Here is an 18,566-nt window from a genome sequence, read left to right as displayed (position 1 = left end):
AGCTACTTTCTTACCCAAGAAGGTCAATTTAGGTCAAATCTATCTTGCACAGATGGCTAATTTCAATCCCTTATGCATACAACACAATTGTTCAATAGGCTCAAAATAAATAGTGTAAGTAATTAATTTAAAGCTGCCCTAATTGTTTCTCAATTTTCCCTGTTAATTTAACCTATAACATTTCTCCTATCAAAGCTTCAACTTAACAACCAATTAAAGCTTCTTTTAAAAAAAAAAAAAAAAGCTCTGTCAGCTCCCATTCCTTCTGACTGAACTCCTTGAAGCACTTAGGATTACATTTAAATTGTAGAGGCTTTAGAAACAATGTGAACAAAGTGTTTTTTACAGGTGTAACGTTCTCAGTGAGCTAATAATTCGATGGACAGTTAAGACTAATCAAGGTTTTAACTTGATAGCAACTTTCTAAGCAGTATTCGGCCTGGCGGAAGTGAGCCCCCACTCCAGCGAACAATGAGTTTCTTCATTTCTCAGCGGGAGCTGGCAGGAACATGATTTCCCCAGCGCAGTTTCACCGTGGCAGCGAGAGGCTCCTCACAACGTTCAGAGTTTGCTCACCTGAATGAATCAACAAGGCAGCTATATTCTTACTCCTTTAAATGTATGTGTCTGCATAAAAATATATTCTCTCCCTCATTCTCAAAGTGAACGTTGCAAAGAGGAAAGCCAGTGGGACACTTGTAAGGAAAAAAGATTACCACCATGTAGATTTCATTCTTCTTGGCTTAGTCCCACTAGTCTGGTTCAGAGATTTTATCTTCCAAGTATACTAGGTTGACCAAAACAGGACACTTACCTATTTTTAGCACAGCTGAGACAGATCAGCTGCAAATTGAACTGATCTTCCACCACAGAACAGAAACATCGACAGCCTATAAATTATTTCCCTTTCGAGCAAACCACCACATATCACCTTTGTGGTCTCTTTAAGATTTTGTTTTTCGGAAACTTTACTATCTGAATTCTCGGTCCCCCTGTGACCCTGTTACATGTGAGACTCACCGAGCCATCTCCCGAGTATCGGCCAGCCGAGCTCTTCTCAGCACAGCACCGCTCCACAAGGTGTTTTATTACGCCGTGTTTCCCTGCGTACCTAATGTGACCCTGCTGTCTGCTGAAGGGGTATCCTCTGCTGCATCCTCAATATAGCCCGCAGTACAATCTGGGTCTCGCCCCTGCTGTTAAAAGAACTATGTCTAAGGATCTTTTTTTGGAATACGTTTTCTCTGCACATCTTTCCTAAATTATTAATTTTGTTAATAGCACACTTGGATAAAGAGGAAAAAAGGAAGCAGAAAAGCCATATGGAAAGGAAGACAGAAACTAAATAAAACAGGAACGAACCATTCAGGGACATGTTTCAGATACCCCCTGGAAAGGCAAGAACATGAGAAAGTTTCTTAAAGCTAAGCCTGCTGAGTTCTTACTACGAACACGATTACTCTGGGTAGCTCTCCAAAGCCCTGTGGTACATGAAGGAGAAGAACGTACCAAGCCCGCCAAAGAGCTGAGGAGGAGGAAGAAGGCATCAGGAACCGTCAGCAGGTCTGCAGAGGCAGAAAGAATGCACTTTTCAGAGCACTGACATTAAGAAATCTCAGTGATCAATGGATTACTAGAAACATTAGAGAGCTGCTGTTGACCAAAACCAACTTAATTTGGGTAACCAAGCGGTGTAATGCAGTGATTTGGGGGTGATGTGGCACAACTGATGGTACCAAACACCTGGTCTTTACTGTCATTCTTGATTTTAAATGCCCATCACCCTGAATCTTTTACTTCACAATACAAGTCCCTCTGTCCTGGCAAAGTCTTTTCATATTTGTCACACCATCTTAGATACGAGCTCCCACATCTTGTTCAGCGAGACAAAAGACCTCTGAAGCATTCCGTGCGGCACATTACTGGCGGGGAGGGGCAGGTGGAAGAGGATTATCGTTCAGCACTCTGGTTTTCGACTTTGAGAACAAGAGCCTGATGATACCTACGGAATTACTTTTTTCTCCCCCCTTTAATTTAAATTGGAGAAGGGCTGCGTGGAATTAAAAGCAAGTGGCAAACGACCCACGGCTTTTCTTATTTAGGCTAAGCAACTCGTTTGGAAGAGTCTTATAGCTACTAGGATTAGCTGGGGTTATTTTGGTACTTTGCAGAGCACACAAAAAAACCCGCCGACAATCCTTACCCCGTTAACCAGCGGCTGCTCTCACAGGGCGCAAGCACCATTCCCACGACCACTCTTCCCCGTCGCCCGTCTCCGCCCGCCCCCCCATTTCAGCACGGTTTGCCCCTCTCACGTCCACCCGCTGGAAAAAGGCGGGCTCTGCCCCCCAAAACCGCCTTTCTCCACACGTCCCTCAGAGAAGCGCGCCCTCTCCCCTCAGAGAACCCCTCGCTCCTCACCCCTCTCCCTCCGCAACCAGCCGAGCGCACGATCGCCCGGGCAGGGCTGCGTTCCGCTGCCCTCCCACCCCCTCCCCGGGACACCCACCCGGCCGGGCCGAGGCCGGGCCCGACGCCTCACGGCCGCCATTCCCCCCCCCCCGCCCCCGCCTCCGCTGCCGGCGGCAGGGCGCATGCGCGGCGGGAGGAGCGTGACGCCATCGCCCGGCGCCGCCGCCGCGCCCAGCGCCCTCACGGCCGGCGCCGCGGCGGGAAGGGCCGGCGGCGGCGGGCGATCCCCGCGGGCGGGGGGCGGCCGGTCCCGGTCCCGGTGCGATCCGATGCGGCGTCGGGGCGGGCAGGATGCACCAGAAGCTGCTGCGGAGCGCTCACTACATCGAGCTGGGGAGCTACCAGTACTGGCCGGTGCTGGTGCCCCGCGGCATCCGCCTCTACACCTACGAGCAGATCCCCGTCTTCCTCAAGGACAACCCCTACATCACCGACGGCTACCGGGCCTACCTGCCCTCCCGGCTCTGCCTCAAGAGGTGAGGGCAACCCCCGCACACCGGCCCCCGCTCACCCCCACTCCCCGCCCCCCCCTCCGCCTCACCCCGTCCTTGTCTCCTCGCAGCCTCTTCATCCTCTCCAACGAGACCGTCAACATCTGGAGCCACCTGCTCGGATTCCTCCTCTTCTTCACGCTGGGCATCTACGACCTGACGGCCATCCTGCCGGCCGCCGGCGCTTCCCGGGAGGATTTCGTCATCTGCTCCGTCTGCCTCTTCTGCTTCCAGGTAGGGGCTGGCTGGGTGCCCGCCGAGGTACCGGCGCCCGAGCGCGGGCCGGCAGCTTCCTCAGGGGAGCCGTCGCCTTTGAGGAGGAAGAGCGTTCCAGCCCACGGACGTGTTGCGCGAGCGGGTCCGCAGAGGAAGACGGACTAAGGTCAGGCCTGGGAAAGGGTGTGTCGTGTCACTTGTAAAGGTAACTGTCGAGCTCGGTGCTCGAGCTGATTTTGACCCATTCGATATATGCAATAAACCAGGGAGGACTGAACAGAGCTGCCTTAGGAAAGACTCCGTGAAAAACAACGAAATGGTCCACGGCCGTATCTCACGGCTTCAGCTGGGCGTCGGGGTCCCAGACAGCACCACTTGCTGCTGGAAAGGGTCACCCGCCAGAACACGAAAATCAGCCAGAGCCTGATGCTGGTCTGGAATGGCAGTAGGGCTCATATGCTAACTTTTTTCCTTTTCTAAGCAAGAGCTCGTGCGGCAGATGAAATCTGTTCTCAGCAGCAGACTTCAACTGTGTCATCATTTGAGCACTGAAGCTCCTGTATAGTACACTGTTCCTAAAGAAGCGTGAAGAGCTCAAGAGTGCTGTTCATGTTCGCTGAAGAGTACAGGATGCCTTTGCATAGCTTGAAGCAGGGAAAACTCCCTTGCTGGCTTGGAGAGCACTGCTGTTGTGCTCCTCACTACTCCTGTTGAGGGTTGCAGCGAAACACAGACATTTCTCAGGGAAAAAATCTGATGCCAGCCTCGAAGGGGCCTGTATGGAGATGTTAAATTTCTTTTGTATTCCCTCAGTAAAGTAACTTGGGTACCAGGCAGTCAGGGCAGATTTGGGCTTTGATTTCTGGTTGTGGACGTTTGGCCAAGCAGAATTCATCGTCCCACTGTACTGATACACACACGGCCCTGCTCTTTTGGGTAGTGGCTTCTCGCTTGGCCTCAATAGCCCAGGTTTCTTAGCTGTGCCACTTGGGGTGGTCGCGTCTTGCAAAGTTTTCTGTTCCTTCTTCCATCTGCCAGAGAAGCTTATGTTAGTTTCTGTTGTTTTCTGGCAGGATTCACAATTGCCTACGCCGAAGTTGCATTGCAAAACATTTAACAGATCAATCGCATGTGCTAAGTTTCAGACTTTAGGCTTAGTATACTCCCTGTTAATTTTTAAGAAATTAACGCATCCTTGTTTGAACATTTGTATAGGTCTGTATGCTTTGCTCAGTAGGATACCATCTTTTCTGTTGTCACCGCTCAGAGAAGACGAGCCGACGATGGATGGCGTTAGATTATGCGGGAATTTCCATTGGTATCCTGGGCTGCTACGTGTCAGGCGTGTTTTATGCATTTTATTGCAATAACGTAAGTTTGAAGTACTTGTTCATGTAACCTTTAGTTCCTGTGGTCTCGTCATCGTAGTTTTCATGCCATAGGAAGGGGGTTCACTGCAGGGTGTTCAAATAGAATGTTAGTCAGGAGGCAGAGATGGAAACCGAAACAAGTTCCTTCTGACACCAGCAGAACTCTGCTTGCTGAAGTGATGGGCAAATTGAGGTTTCCCTTTCAAGCTGTCTATCACGCAAGCCTCCACAAAATATTTAAGTCTATATGAAGGCAGCGTAAACTTTACAGGTCCTACATTTGTCAAATGCATGAGTATGATTATGGGATGTGTCCCCATCACAAGTCATTCAAACATCATTTCCCACCACGTAGCTTACCTGAGGCAGCAACAAGATTATTTTCTCTTCTTCTAGTAGAGAACAATTAAAATTAGTTCCCTTCGAAGGCTTAGATTATATCCACACCTACAGTGGGTACAGCAATCAGGTAGTTGAACAAGTCTGCTGAGGCAGAGATATATTTAAAATGGTTTGGTGAAGAAACTGCTTGGAATAAATGATGTTCTACCAGCTGTACTGGAGCAAGACAGTCCCTTCCCCTTGCTGTCAGTTGATAAATACAAGTCCGTTCATTCAAACCCCATCATTTGTGCTTGCGGCAGTGACGGGATTCGATATATCTTTACATTTAGTATTGTAAACTTTCTACCCAGAAATTATTTTTACACGTGGTGAGAAAGCTCACAAACTTGCTTTTGTTTGTTTTTTTTCTCAGTACTGGCGTCAGGTATATTTAATCACTGTGCTGGCAATGATCTTGGCAGTATTTTTTGCTCAGATTCATCCCAGTTACCTCACGCAACAGTGGCACAGACTGCGCTCCATCATCTTTTGCTCAGTGTCTGGATATGGAATTATTCCTACCATCCACTGGATTTGGCTCAATGGCGGCATTGGTGCATCTATTGTACAGGTAAAAGAAAAAAAAGAGAAAATAAGCTACCCTTTTGCTTTTCTCTTGCTATCTTCCTTCGGTCTTCTTTACGCTTTGGGAAATGAAGGGGAATTAAAATTGCTTGAAGCTCAGAATTATTTTAGACGAGATGATCCAATTGCAAACACTTAAAAATTTGTTGAGCAGTGGTAAATGCATGGAGTAGCTTAAATCTGCTTTACTGATTTACAACTGCACCATGAGAAGGAAAACTGGATACAAGCGTGACTGAGCCTATCTGCCTGAGGGACAGGGCAGCCTGAATAGGTGGACGGCACCCTCGCTCACCTGAGGGCGAGGAACAGGAGCAAAGAGCTGACTCGACTGCAGAGCGGGAAGCAGTTTGTCAGGCTGTGCCAGTACTCTGGGCTGTCCGCCTGCACAGCTCGAGAGGTGAGAGAGGAACTAGAAGACACTGATGAGACGATTATTTGCTTCCTCTTCCCTGGGTTGGCAGCAAAAACCAGTATTTGCCTACTCCAGCCCCCTGTCCCTTAGGCAACCCTTATTTAACATCACTGTGAAGTTATTGAACTATTTTCCTGTTCTTGTTTTACTTGCGCTCTGAAAAACAAGCAGCACAGTGTAGCTGAGGACAGTTAAGTATGCCCCAATATGAAAACACCAGAAGTCATTGCAATTACCCAGGGACCTGACTGCTGAAGAAAACGTTTCCTTTTCATAGTGAGCAGTAACTGTGCACATTCTTAGACTGGCCCTGCTGGAGGACTGTCAGCAGGGGTGATGGTTTAGCCCAGTCCAGAGCTGCTGTTGAATGTGGAATAGCGACATTTGTGAATATATGTAGTCTTTAGACAGGGCACTTATCACTGTCCTTCTAAAAATCAGATTTAACAGTAGGTGTTCCTCCCCATCTTCTCCCATTTCATTTCTCCTGGTACAGCAGAATGTTATTCCTGCATTTTGTTTCCCTACTTCAGAAAAATGCTCTGCTTCTGTTTACAAAACTTTCTGTTAAAGAAAACAAAAAGCAGCTCACTAATGGGTTGCTTGATTATTTACCATCCAGTATGGAGTACTCCTGGGGCCTTGGGTTCTAGGGACTGCAATCCCCACCGGTAAATGAGATTTTGCACTGAAGTCATCCTTCTTGCTTATCCTAGCCATTTTGCATAAGACCAGTGTATTGGAAGATGTCCTTTTACTGGCAAATTTCATGTCTGTTGCAGACTGCACAGAAACACTTAAGTAGCTTGTGTATTGAAGCAGAGAAGTCACAATAAAACAAGTTTCTTCCCATTCAGATTTTCCCAAAGTTTGGCATTTGCTTCCCTGTTGGATTTTATCCGTAGGTAACATAGGCAGTGAAGTAAGATTCAGTTTTGTCATACCTTTTTCTTTGTTATCTGTAGGGACTTTTTTTTGTTGTTGTTTTTCTATTTTTACCTCCTAACAGAATAGGAGAGCTTCCTTTTCTTTTGCAGGAGTTTGCTCCGCGTGTAGTTGTCATGTACTTCATCGCTGCTGTAGCTTTTCTCTTCTATATTTCCAAAGTTCCAGAAAGATACTTCCCAGGTAGGAAATTCTCTTCCGGGTGTTTTTTCTGCAGTTAAGCTTCCTGCAGCGTCACAGTCCTTGCTTTGAATCGTGAACTTACTGTGAGAGAACAGGTTGACCATGTTCCCCATGAAGTATTCTCATATAGAGTAAAACATTGCATATATTTGAAGCAAAAGGCAGCACACAAGTTCTGATAAAGTTCGTTAAAGAACTTTCACTGCCTCCCAGCAAGTGGAGTGTATAGTTGACCTCTGGAGGAGACCAATTGCTATTCGCATTGCATGAGTTATTGCTGAGTTTAACAACTTAACCACTTGCCCTCTTTTTTCCCCACAGGACAGTTGAACTACCTCGGCTCTAGTCACCAAGTGTGGCATATCCTGGCAGTGGTGATGCTGTACTGGTGGCATCAGTCCACGGTGTATATCATGCAATATCGACACAGCAAGCCCTGCCCTGCGTATAGTGCAGACTTGTGAGCGAAGGTATAGCACTTCTCATACTCATGGGACTAGAATAATCTAACAAGTATAAGGTTCAATAATCTTGGTTTTAACTTGTCACAAGTTTCAGTCAGCCTCCCTCACTAGCTTAACCAAAGAAAAAGGTGATGGGTGTAATACTTGCTCGTAAATGAAAAACAGTAGTGATCTTGACGCCAGGCTCTCTGGTCCTTTGTACTGCTGTGTTGCATGAGGCTGCAGGCAGCTGCAATGCCCTTGACTAGAGTTTTAGAACCGGCTGCACAGAGGTCTGCCAGATCCCTTTCAGCTCTCTTTCCCAATTTAAGTAGCCTCAAGCTGCCATTAATATTTGTTCTTAAGTAGCCTTTTCCTTAGGCTTTTGTCAGGTTTTCAGTTTAATAAGCATTGATCTGGATTTTTTGGAAATCAGGTAAGAGTTGCTAATTTAGTTTGCCTAGTAAGCAACTAAACTTGTTTCCCCACTGTATTTCAGAGACACTGCGATGAAATTTCTGACTTTGAGGGTCTGGACCTTACCTAATGAGCTGAGCTATGAAGTTAAACACTGAGGCAGATAATTTTCTGACTTCTGGACTGGTGCCTGCTTGCTGGGACAGTGTATTATTATGAGTTTTCAAAAAACCAACAGCCTTGCCTGGGATCTGAGATGCATTTCCTTCTCAGACATTTCCTGTTCTGCAATCAAGTACAAAACTGGTCTTCCTGGAGTGGGACAATGGAAACCTGAGCTGTAACAGTCAGCATTCAGCTCACAGCAGTATTGTTTTTGCTTGATAAACGCAAACAACAAACACAAGAAATTAACCTTGCTGAGCTGACAGACTGATATACCTGATTTTCAGGTTTTGTTCAAGTGCATAATTAAGAAACCGCTCCTGACAGTGTGCGTGTAAAACCATGGTAACTGTGGGACCCTGTCTTGGATCTAAATCACAGCAGCACGGCGCATCGCATCCTTCAGAACCTTTGTCTGAATGACTTGCTTGCGTTCAGCATCAGTATGGTAACGTGTAAGACGGAATTCAGTGGGCTCTTGTACTGTTCTGGACAAGCTCTCTTCCTTTTTCTGACAGGTAAGATCACATGTCATCCACAATAGGTATGTCTTCATTTCAGATCTTGAAACTTGTCTCTCCCAATATGGGTTAGTCAAAGAATTTCTCTACATCTGTTCAGTAATTTGTCATTAGTATTCATCCATATTTCAGCAGTAGCGCTAAGCCTGTGTGTTTAAGTTTGTTACTATCTTGCAATCAGAGCTGCTAAGAATTTTTTTAAGTTACATTTGTTTAACAGGATGAAGTTAACACACCCCAAGTAGTGAACCTGCTGGGATTCAAAATTACTCGACTTTGGCCGTTTACGGTGTGATGTATTATACTGTACTTGCAGACTTTGTTACTGAAAATGACTTACGCCATAAGCTTTCTACAGTGAAAAGGCCGCCTTGGGTTTTAGAATTTGTTGTGAAACTATTTCTTAGAAACTCAACACTGGGGAGAGGAGGAATTGGCAGGTTAGTAAATAGCTGTAGCTCACCATGATTAAGCTCAATGGGTGCCATTTTTCAAACAGGATTGGAATTACTTGGATTTTGGGGTTAGAATCAACACTTTCAAGTGGCTTTTGTATAGCAGCTGTGCTTGTGTTTACAGTTCAGCTGAGCAGTGGTAGCAAATGCTGCTGCTTCACACAGTCAAGTGTCGGTCAACATTAGCCATTGGGAGATTTCTCTAATTGCCTCAAGATGCTGTCCCAACTTAATCCGAAGCCATTAAAGTTTGGGAGCAGAGCTGTTGAAGGACACAATTGCATTGGCAGGGCTAGCATTAGAAAGCGTGAGATACCCTGACTGTTTCTGCTTTGACTACAGGCAGAAATGTTCTGTTCTAGGATTGCAAACTGTCCCAGCCGACCTTGCTACAACTCCCCCTGTTACCTGCAGCATGGCCTTCCACAATGTCCCAGCATCTTCTCTCTTGTATTTTGTGATCATCTGGCAACAGCCAGCTTAATCCACTCTTGACAGGGGCCTTGTAAGATTTCAAGCAGGTTGTCTTACACCTGAAGCCAAGGAAGTGAGAGCACAGCCTAGCAGTGGGAAGGAAAACCTCAGGCAACCATGCTAAAAGCTGCTTAAGAACACAAGAAGCCCTCAATGAACTGTCGGCCTTGCCAGTGCTATTCTACGATGCCATTGCCTCTTGCCTCGTGGGGAAGGTCCTCCCTTCATGGATTCTAGCTTACTCAGAGGAGGAGAGGCTGCTTTTTCGCAGCACCCTCCTCAGGGCGGGCAGCCTGGTGTCAGGTCCCCCCCAAAACTGCCTCCTCCCCAGGCTAAACAAGCCCAGCTCCATCAGCCTTTCTCATCAGGGGTGTGCCAAGAACATGCAGAATATCAATGGAAACGTACTGTCGTGCACTTCAACACTCACTGAGGATGGAAAAGGTGGGATACTAACTTCTCTACTGGTATGCTGGAGAGTAATGCTATGTTAAGTTCAGTGGGTTGTTTGTTTTTGTGTTGTTGTTTTTTTCCAATGCCAGTAACAAATAGCGGCAAGAACTGACTTACCATTTAAGATTTAAGTCCCAGACCTTTGAGCCTTTCAGTGTAAACACTGGGTTTTTTTATTTTTTATTTTTTAAACTTGACAGCCAAGTAAGTTTCAAGTGCACTAATTACTACTACTGAAGCCTGACAAGGAACCTGCAAGTATAAAAGCCTGTTTCCAGTGTTATGTGAATAGTAATATTTGAAGAATGTGTGTTTGTGTATTGAAAGCATACTGACTTTACAGTTTGCTAATGTATTTTTTTTAGGTAAACTCTTAACTACTACAGCAGTTGCCACTGGATCAGGCAACTGACTGTAAAGCTGTACATTTTTATCATCCTGACAAAATTTATCTAGCTGCATGATGGTCTTTTATGTACATACCTAACCTGTAAATAAATTTCAGTTCATTGGATGTTTACTTTGAGTAACATCATTCTTGCGTCTCACCTAGTGAAAGGATAGATGCGAATTGCTCAACCACACAACTTAAGTCACTTCCCCTGGGTTTGACATATACAGGGAGACTGTCTCTTGAATTATCAAGGCACAGCACAGACAGGCATGGCAGGTGTTCTAATTACACTATTCCAGTATTGCATATAGTATATTCCACTAACAGTACTTCGTGCTCTATAGGTGTTTTTGGAGGAGCATCTCTAGGTGCATCTGCTGATGAACTGAGCTTTGCAACTGACTGCCTTTAGATGGAGATAGTTTCCAAGCAGGGCCTTATTCATATCTTAAGAGCTCTGGCCATTTCTGTTGCTGTGGCCTAAACAAAGGAAGGAAAGGATGATCCTGACTCTACCTCAACTGAAAAAACAGTACCCTTCCCCACCTCAATGTTGTAAATGTGCTTTTGCACTAACAGCAGTAGTTCAATGGCATGCAAAAACCAGTGATGAGAAATCAAGTGCTAGCAGCTACGCTGCAAAAACAAAGAAACAGAGCCAGAATATTTTTTAAACTCCTTTTGTAACTGCAGGGGCTGAAAACAAACCAAACCTCTAGCAGGGATGGCACAGGCAGAAAAGCTTTGCCCATACGCGTACCCTGCCTATGCATACAGCCTGGAGCAGGCAGCTGCACCAGCCAGCAGGGGTGACCTTGCACCCTCCATTACAAGCGCCTGTTCTCATCCTGTTCTCCAGCACATGGCAAGCACTCACACAACGCTTATTACCAGTAACCATCAGGATTTGCCCCAGCTCCTCCTCCGCTTGCACTCGGCCAACCCTTTAAACCACAGGCAACATGCAGATTGAGAGACCTTGTTGTCCGTGAAAAACTAACTCTTTAAAGCAAGAATTTAACAGCTGTGGTTGTTCATTTTCATTTAAGGTGAAGCCTCTACTTAAACTGTATTTCCTTGTTGAATTGCTTTTAACAAAATTAGACCGAAACAAGCAATAGGCAAAAGATGCAACAGCCACTGGGACACAAGCTACTATTATTAACTGAGTCCTGCTGCCGCTCCATCTTTTTTTGACTGTTTTCATTCTTGCTTCAGCTTACCTAAGAGTAAAATCAGTACCGGCAGCATTCAAAAAAACCGCTCCGGTACACAATTGCCAGAAGGGGGTCAAATTACTTAAAATGAAGTCTAGAAGATCAGGTGCAGAACTAAGTCCACGGAGGTAGCATTGGGAACTGTATTTAACATTAAATTAAAGCCCACATGTGAATACTTAATAATGCAATGTTTAAGGACATCTGCAAAGTCACTGTTATCACATTTGTTTATTTAACAACTGCAAGTATTTTTTGACGTACATCAGTTTCACAAAAAAGTTAAAAGTTCTCTGTTTAGTGGTACACAAAAAAGCTTTAGAAACTTGAAGTCTAACAAGAAATGGAAGTGTAGTTCAGGAAAGTGCACTTAAAAGCTGAAGGCCAGCAATTTCAAAATAGTTTTTATGCTCTTTAATATTAGGTGATGCCTTAGTCACAAATTTAGCTATACACACAACTTCCTTGGTTTTCCTTTCAACGTGAGCTCTATAGAAAAGTAACACAGCAGCCACCCTTTGAACTTTTTTTTCTTTTGCAGCTTTCACTCATATTCACTCCCTCAAGGGACACAAAAGTGATTGTGGCTACTGTGTTACTAAAAACACAGCAACTCCAAGAGATACATGATGTGTGCGAGCATGTGTATGTTTTATATATACTTTTCATATATAAAAATACACGATATAGTATAAAAAAACTCCAGATAAACTCTTATTCTCACAGTAGCAAATATATCAACTTATTTTCACAGTACTTGGTTTTACTAACTGGGACACCCAGAATGATTAAAATTTACTTCCTCCAAAGCTGGTACTCACGGGTCCCACATTACACAGGTCAGCCAAAGCAATTGCGTGCACCTCAAGGCCATTTGAGAGTCTGCAGAGAAACACGGCGATCTTATTTTTCTTTCAATGACCGCAACCATTACGGGCTTCTTAGTACCTTTTGACAAAATCTCTCTCAAACAGCTGATTTTAAACGGCCTATGGTTCAGTCATTCAACATGCTGAAAGACAAGCTGTAAAAATCGATCGGTATTTTCGGTTGGAAAGGCAGTATCAGATCCTTACCTTGCCATTATTGTCTTTACAGACAGTATGGTACATGTCTAGTGCAGCAAAGTCTTTCCCGTATTTCAGGTAAGGTCACAATACACTCCGTGGCAAGCAAGCACTTGAACATGCACACACACCAAACAGAGGCAAAACGATATCACGTTCCCCGACAGCACCACGTATCGTCTCTGTTGACTAGCGGATCTTAGGTGAAATTAAACCCAAACTTGGGTTTAGTTGTGTATAAACAATATATACCACGCAAAGTCAACTTAGCGAAGCATACTAATCTCTCTTCTTTCACAAGAAAGGATAAAGTAATTTTAACTCTATAAAAGAAAAAGTTACATCTATGCAAAAACCTGTTTTGTATCTAGAATACAAAGAACAAGGTTGATTAAGGCCATTAGAAAGCAAATATCATCGGCCATAACTCGTATGCAGCCAGAGGCGTTATGCCAGTTTTAGAGTAACTTGGGTTTACAGTTTGCTTTTATCTCCCCTCTCAGTTTCTGTGTACAACCTCACTTCAGCTTTCCTGTACTGTAATACAACCGTTTATGACCCTCTGCCAAAAAACCAAACCAACCCACCACCCAAGGAAAACCTGTAGCACTCCTCAGCCTGAAGTCTCAGGGTAAACAGTCAAAAACCAAACACGCCTCCTTCTATTCTTAATTTACCTGAATGTTTAGGCCTACACCAAGTCTGCCGACACACAGATGCACAGCCTTTTCCCTCCGTGTCCAACAGCGAACCACCTCTCCTTTTTCCCCCAGTCCCACACGTGTGGTTAACCCTTTCCTCTGGCACCAAACGGCCAAGCAAGCCCTCAAGTTGGTTTTCCACCGGGGGAAAAGCAGCGGCTGCGTGGCTTTGGTGAGGACAAGCCGCATTTAATAAAACGGGTCACTTGCCTGTTGGTCTAGTCTCGTTTTGTTTCCACCCACCTGCCCCATTTGTCATATCATTGTGTTCCAACAGCTCTTTAGGCAGGTAAGTGTAACAGTTCAGAAGGAAACCGTAGGAAGGCAGCTCATAAGCACGCGCAGAGAATAGAAAAAAACCCAGAAAACAAACGAAAAAGACAGTTAACCTGAGTATCAGAAAATGCTACAAAACTTGGCGTGCGCTTCTTACAGCCTTTGGCACAAAAAAAACCCAGGTGAAAACAGTAGTAATAAAGCCTAAGAAACTCCTGTGCAAATAGAGTTGAAACATTTCTACTCATAACCTCCTAAGAGCTTAATTTCTAAGCCTGAAAAAGGCATACTTAACCAAGCACAGCTGTGATATTTCACTTCCACCCTGTGAGAAAAATGAAAATGAGGAAGATAAAGGTAATGAAGGTGTACAGATACATATGAGCTACTTTCAAATTCCAGGACTAGGAGAAGCAATCTCATATATACCCGAGGGAGTGTTTTATCAAACCAACGCCCGAAGGAGTCAAGTGACTGCTTTTTAATGTGGCGTTTTCATCAAATAGCATAAGGGATACACCCCCACCCTCACAGATCTCAGGACGACTGTATAACCGGCAGAAGAGTTTGGAAAAAAAAAGTGCAACCCTAAATATTTCACTTCACCTCCTGTAAAAGGGGGAACACCTGAACACACAAACACAAATGCTTATGTCCTCCATATATAAACTTCCAATTATCTATCCATCAGCAATCAGTAGAGCAGGATATAAAGTTGAGACAAGCAGAGGAACTACCTCCTTCCCCTTCCTCTTGAGGACTTCTGCCACAGAAAAAAGGCAAATCGGACCATGCCGAGTCATACTCGCTCCGCAGACGGCATACATGGCTTGGCACAAGTTGCAAGGCAGCGGAGAAGCCGTCCTGCCTACACACAGCACGTACTTCTACAACATGGTAACGAAATCTTGTCCTCAGCGAGTCTGTTCGCATCACCTTCCCATCACCTACTGGCACCGCACGCTCCCGAGCCTTTAGCCACGTCTCGTGCATCTAACGTCTCAGAGGTACTGTGCAACAGGACAGGAGTCCTGCCTGTAAGGCTTCGTGGTGTGAAATGCAGTTTACTGGTATGGTAGCAATCAGCGTCTGCAAGCTACCTGCTGCTTACTGCTTCTGTTCTGAATCAAATCCAGGTTCAGGGAAGTTTCTTCAAAGCTCAGTGCATTTAGCAAAACTTTCTTATAAAATACACTTAAGTAAAATAACAGATTCATCAGAACTTAAAAGAACATTAGGTTACAGTCATTTCATAAAATTATTGTTTTAAAAAAACAACATCTTTGAAAGAATACACGTTTTCTTTGCAATAAAAATCCAAGAGGAAAAGAAAAGGTACTTTCAGACACAAATTCCAATTTGTAATCAAATAAATCTGATGGTTGCATCTCACAGTCAACTGTACAAGTCATCTGGAATACTCCACATGTGCCAAATGATTTCCTCGTGTAAACCAGTCTCTCTTCCCAGCGTACTGAGTAGTCTTCAAAGTGCTGCAAAGACTGGCTGCGTCCCTGCTGGTTTAGTCCCCTACATTCAGGCTTTTTGTCTCGCAAACCATTATGTTCTCTGTATCTTTAGTTTTAACTCTAAGCTTCCAGTTTGCTATTTTACATTAATGGCACTTACTGTAAAACAAACAAACAAAAAAAGAACATTTAGGCACACAAAAAAAATAATCTGCCTTTCACCTCTGCTGCTGCATAGATGTCTACCAGGTCCCAAGCCATAGCTGTGCTCTGGAATTCTGGGCCACAGCCCCTTGAGGACTTGGCTTATTTTTATGATGAATAAACGTAGTTTTCACCTCAGAAGCATAGACTTGACTATTCCCAGCAGATCAATCTGGATAGTAGTACATTTTGGTTCTTAGGTCTACTGCGACTGAGACATGAAGAATCACCACAGTTCCATTAGCCTACCTGTACGTATGGAAAATGTTTTTCATGTGATCTCTGCCTGTCTCCCTCCCTCCATCTCAGCACATCACAGAGGATTGAAAAGGCAACGCAAAAGTGCAGAATGACAATATGTTCCATGGCCCAGAGTCAGTGACAGACAATGATTCTTATCTGATTTCTCTTTTCATTCTGGGAGCCATCTATCATAACAAAATGATGCTCCTGGTTCTTTTTTTCTATTTTTCTCCAACCCCCCCCCCCCCCCCCCCCCCGTAAGAATTTGCCATCATTCTAAATTCCATGGCACAAGCTGGCCATGCCTTCTTGAACTTGAACAAACTGTAGGAGCCAGGTCCCTGTCAATTCAACCAGATAAATTACTCCACTAATTAAAACCTCTATTAAGTAACTCAGAGAGGTGGAGGGGGAAACCCGTTGGAAGCATTTACTGTTTGGAAGGAAATGGAGCTGCTCCAAAGGGATCTAACTCTAGCGCCTGTTGTTGTTGGCTTTGCGCGCTCTGCACAACCAGTTCTGTGAAGGGTACTGCACCAAAGTCATCTGTTTTCAGCCCATCACCACCGTGAATGGCTCCATGCAAGGAGTTCTGCCTAGGTCTACCAGCCACTACTACCGTGCCGTGATCCCCGCGGTTGTCACCAAGCCCTTGATGCTGGGGATGCCGCATCAAGTCCGGTGGGTGGAAGGGTTTGGCTCCGAAAGGATCCAGCAGACTCTCATCTGTCTGCAGAGGGTTGGTTCGATCTTTGCTGTCAGTCAACGCAACGCTTATGTTCTCTTTGGAGTCCGAGATAGTCAGGAACTCATTGCTGCTCTGCGAATCCCTGCGGCCTGCTTTCTTGTGCCTGCGGGCTCTCTCAGGGGTGCGGTAGCTCGGTTTCAACGCCTTCTTCGTGGTGGTTGGGGTGCCGTGGTGACGCTTTCCGTTGTTCTTCGAGACCTCCTGTTTCATGCGCCTTTGTCGGGAAGAGAGTTTCTGCAGGTTACGCTGCTGCTTCACCTTCTGCTGCTGCTGACTCCCCGTGATCTCTTCAAAAGGAACCAGCCCAAACAGGTCCTCCTTACTCCCACCAGTCTTGGGAAGAAGGGAAGGCTGAAATGGTGTGCATCCAAAAATATCGACGCTCCGTAGAGAAGTAGGGGAAAGCAGAGGCTCAGTTCCCGCCACCTGGCCATCTTGCTGAGATACCTTTTTGCTGAAGGGGGCTTTTGTGAAAACGTCAAAGTCATCCTGCTCTTGGTTCGGACCTGGAAAAGCCGTCCGAGAAGAGGCGTCTTTATCCGTCTTCTCTCTTGCCTGAGGCTGGAGAGTAATAAAGGGCACTGCCCCAAACACATCAAATTCTTGGCCAGGGTTCACCTTGATTACAGTACTTGGCACCTCAGACAAGGATGTACGCATTGAACTGGGTTCTTTGATTTCACTGCTGCCCACACCATCTCTGAACCTAGTGCTCAGGAGCCCTTCCACAGATTTTTGCTTGGTACGATCAGAATCAGAGTCTGAACTTTGTTTCTCCTCCTCCTCTTCCTCCACCTCTTCCTCAGAGTCCATGAGGAGAGGTCGGTGGCCTAAATTCTCCGGTTCTGTATCATTGTCATCATTGAAGTCTCCATTCTCTCCTTGCAAGGCTTCTTCATCCTCCTGTTCTTCTTCTTCCTCGCTGCTCTTGGGAGAAGGAGGATCAGATTCAAAATCACTCTCTGACTCATCACCACCTTTCGTCACCTGTCCCTCTGCAGTTTTCCTCCCTGGTCGGGAATCTCTAAAAGCATGGCTCAGTTTCCCAGCCTTGTTCGGGGTCCCTAACGTATTTCCTTGATTGCCGGCTGAGTTATCCACTTGTTTTCCAGGGGAACCTGCAGGTCCGAAGAAAAAAGCAAAACAAAACTTGAAATGCACTTTTAAAGTCAATGCTTATTCCACACACGCCATACCCACACATACAAAGAGTAGATGCACACATACGTTCTGTACTTACTGAGGGAAAGGAGCTAAAAACATACCTAGTATTTCAAACAGCACTTATAAAATTGTTTACTCATAAAATTTATTTACTCCTCAAGCACAAGACGTCTGGAAAAACAATACCAGTATTTTGGGGGCACAGAGGAGGGACCAATGGACACAGGTGATGTCTAGAGCCAGCTTTTCAAACGCACTCATTACAGAGCAGCTCCTCTCCAGGGAAACAGGAGCCAACGAGTTCGAAAGATTTTAATGTTTGTTTTCGTTCTTTTTTCTTTAAAAGCGGACTACCTATTTCTTGAAGTACTTCTGCTTTGTTTGTCTGCTCTTATAAATTTACTGTTCTAGTCATGAAAACAGTCAGCATAGGCAAAAGAAAAGTATTTGGCAATTACAGATAATTCACTTCAGATCTCGGGTACCATTTCACAGCAACAACAGACCTCCGAGGGCTCCGCTGGCCTACCAGCCAGTCTGCTGCGCAGTTTCTGTATACCAGAAAGCAAATGCACCTTGTTGACAAACACATCCCCTAAGTTGCCTTTTCAAGAGGTTCTCCAAGACCGACCTGCTGTATTAGAGCTTTTACTATGCTGTCAGATTCATGTGGCAATACTGACATACTGAATGCTGTTTCAAAAGGGAAACCAGTGCGTAACACCCTGTTAGTACCCAGCCTTTCCTCTCCCAAGCTTTCATAGCACGAGAAAATCCTACACAACATCTCCAAGACAACGAGCTTCCTCTACGGTCTATAAAAACCAGTGACTGGGCAAGAGACAACTTTGTTTCTTGTCCAAGCCGCAGGGAAGATCGCGTGAGGTCACGATCTCTCTGTCCTGCCCTCGAGGGCACCAACTCCTTACATGAGCTGAGAAAGTGGGACTTGGAGCCTGCCAAGAGCCACAACAGGGACACGGGGTTTGGGGGTTCTTGCGTCACAAATGTGTTTTGAGGCATACAAAGGGAAACGGAGAAGACAACAGTCTCTACTGGGAGATCGCAAGGGAATCGGCTAACATAACTATATG

At 45.3% G+C, this 18,566-nt stretch overlaps 2 protein-coding genes across 8 annotated transcripts in view; one reads left to right on the top strand and one right to left on the bottom strand.

Annotated features, from left to right (window-relative positions):
• The first annotated feature begins 2,646 nt into the window (after window positions 1-2,646).
• Window positions 2,647-10,503, top strand: PAQR3 (progestin and adipoQ receptor family member 3). Of its 6 annotated transcripts, none has more exons than XR_012652159.1 (8): window positions 2,647-2,948; window positions 3,035-3,197; window positions 4,395-4,550; window positions 5,307-5,504; window positions 6,971-7,061; window positions 7,383-7,531; window positions 8,004-8,604; window positions 9,561-10,503. XR_012652159.1 is itself a non-coding variant. In XM_075039682.1 (7 exons), the coding sequence occupies exons 1-6, from the start codon at window positions 2,764-2,766 to the stop codon at window positions 7,523-7,525; spliced, it is 873 nt and encodes a 290-aa protein (XP_074895783.1). In that variant the 5' UTR covers window positions 2,647-2,763; the 3' UTR covers window positions 7,526-7,531; window positions 8,004-10,503. The 6 variants fall into 6 exon arrangements, 3 of the variants coding, with proteins under 3 accessions (XP_074895783.1, XP_074895773.1, XP_074895793.1); XR_012652157.1 differs by having other exon boundaries at window positions 9,425-10,503; XR_012652158.1 differs by having other exon boundaries at window positions 8,828-10,503.
• Window positions 10,504-11,812: 1,309 nt separating this feature from the next.
• The window catches only part of BMP2K (BMP2 inducible kinase), a 67,089-nt gene continuing 60,335 nt past the window's right edge, over window positions 11,813-18,566 (bottom strand). The window contains exons 16-17 of one of the 2 annotated variants that reach the window (XM_075039622.1): window positions 15,995-17,426; window positions 11,813-15,272 (exon numbers count right to left, since the gene is read on the bottom strand). In XM_075039622.1, the coding sequence (XP_074895723.1) occupies window positions 15,260-15,272; window positions 15,995-17,426 (1,445 nt within the window). In that variant the 3' untranslated portion in view covers window positions 11,813-15,259. Of the gene's footprint in view, window positions 17,427-18,566 lie in introns of both variants that reach the window. The other variant, XM_075039631.1, reaches the window with a different exon arrangement.

This window comes from Buteo buteo, chromosome 1 (assembly GCF_964188355.1).
Source record: "Buteo buteo chromosome 1, bButBut1.hap1.1, whole genome shotgun sequence".
NCBI lineage: Eukaryota > Metazoa > Chordata > Aves > Accipitriformes > Accipitridae > Buteo > Buteo buteo.
Note: the sequence above shows the minus strand (reverse complement) of the source record. Positions and strands in the feature narration are given on the sequence as shown.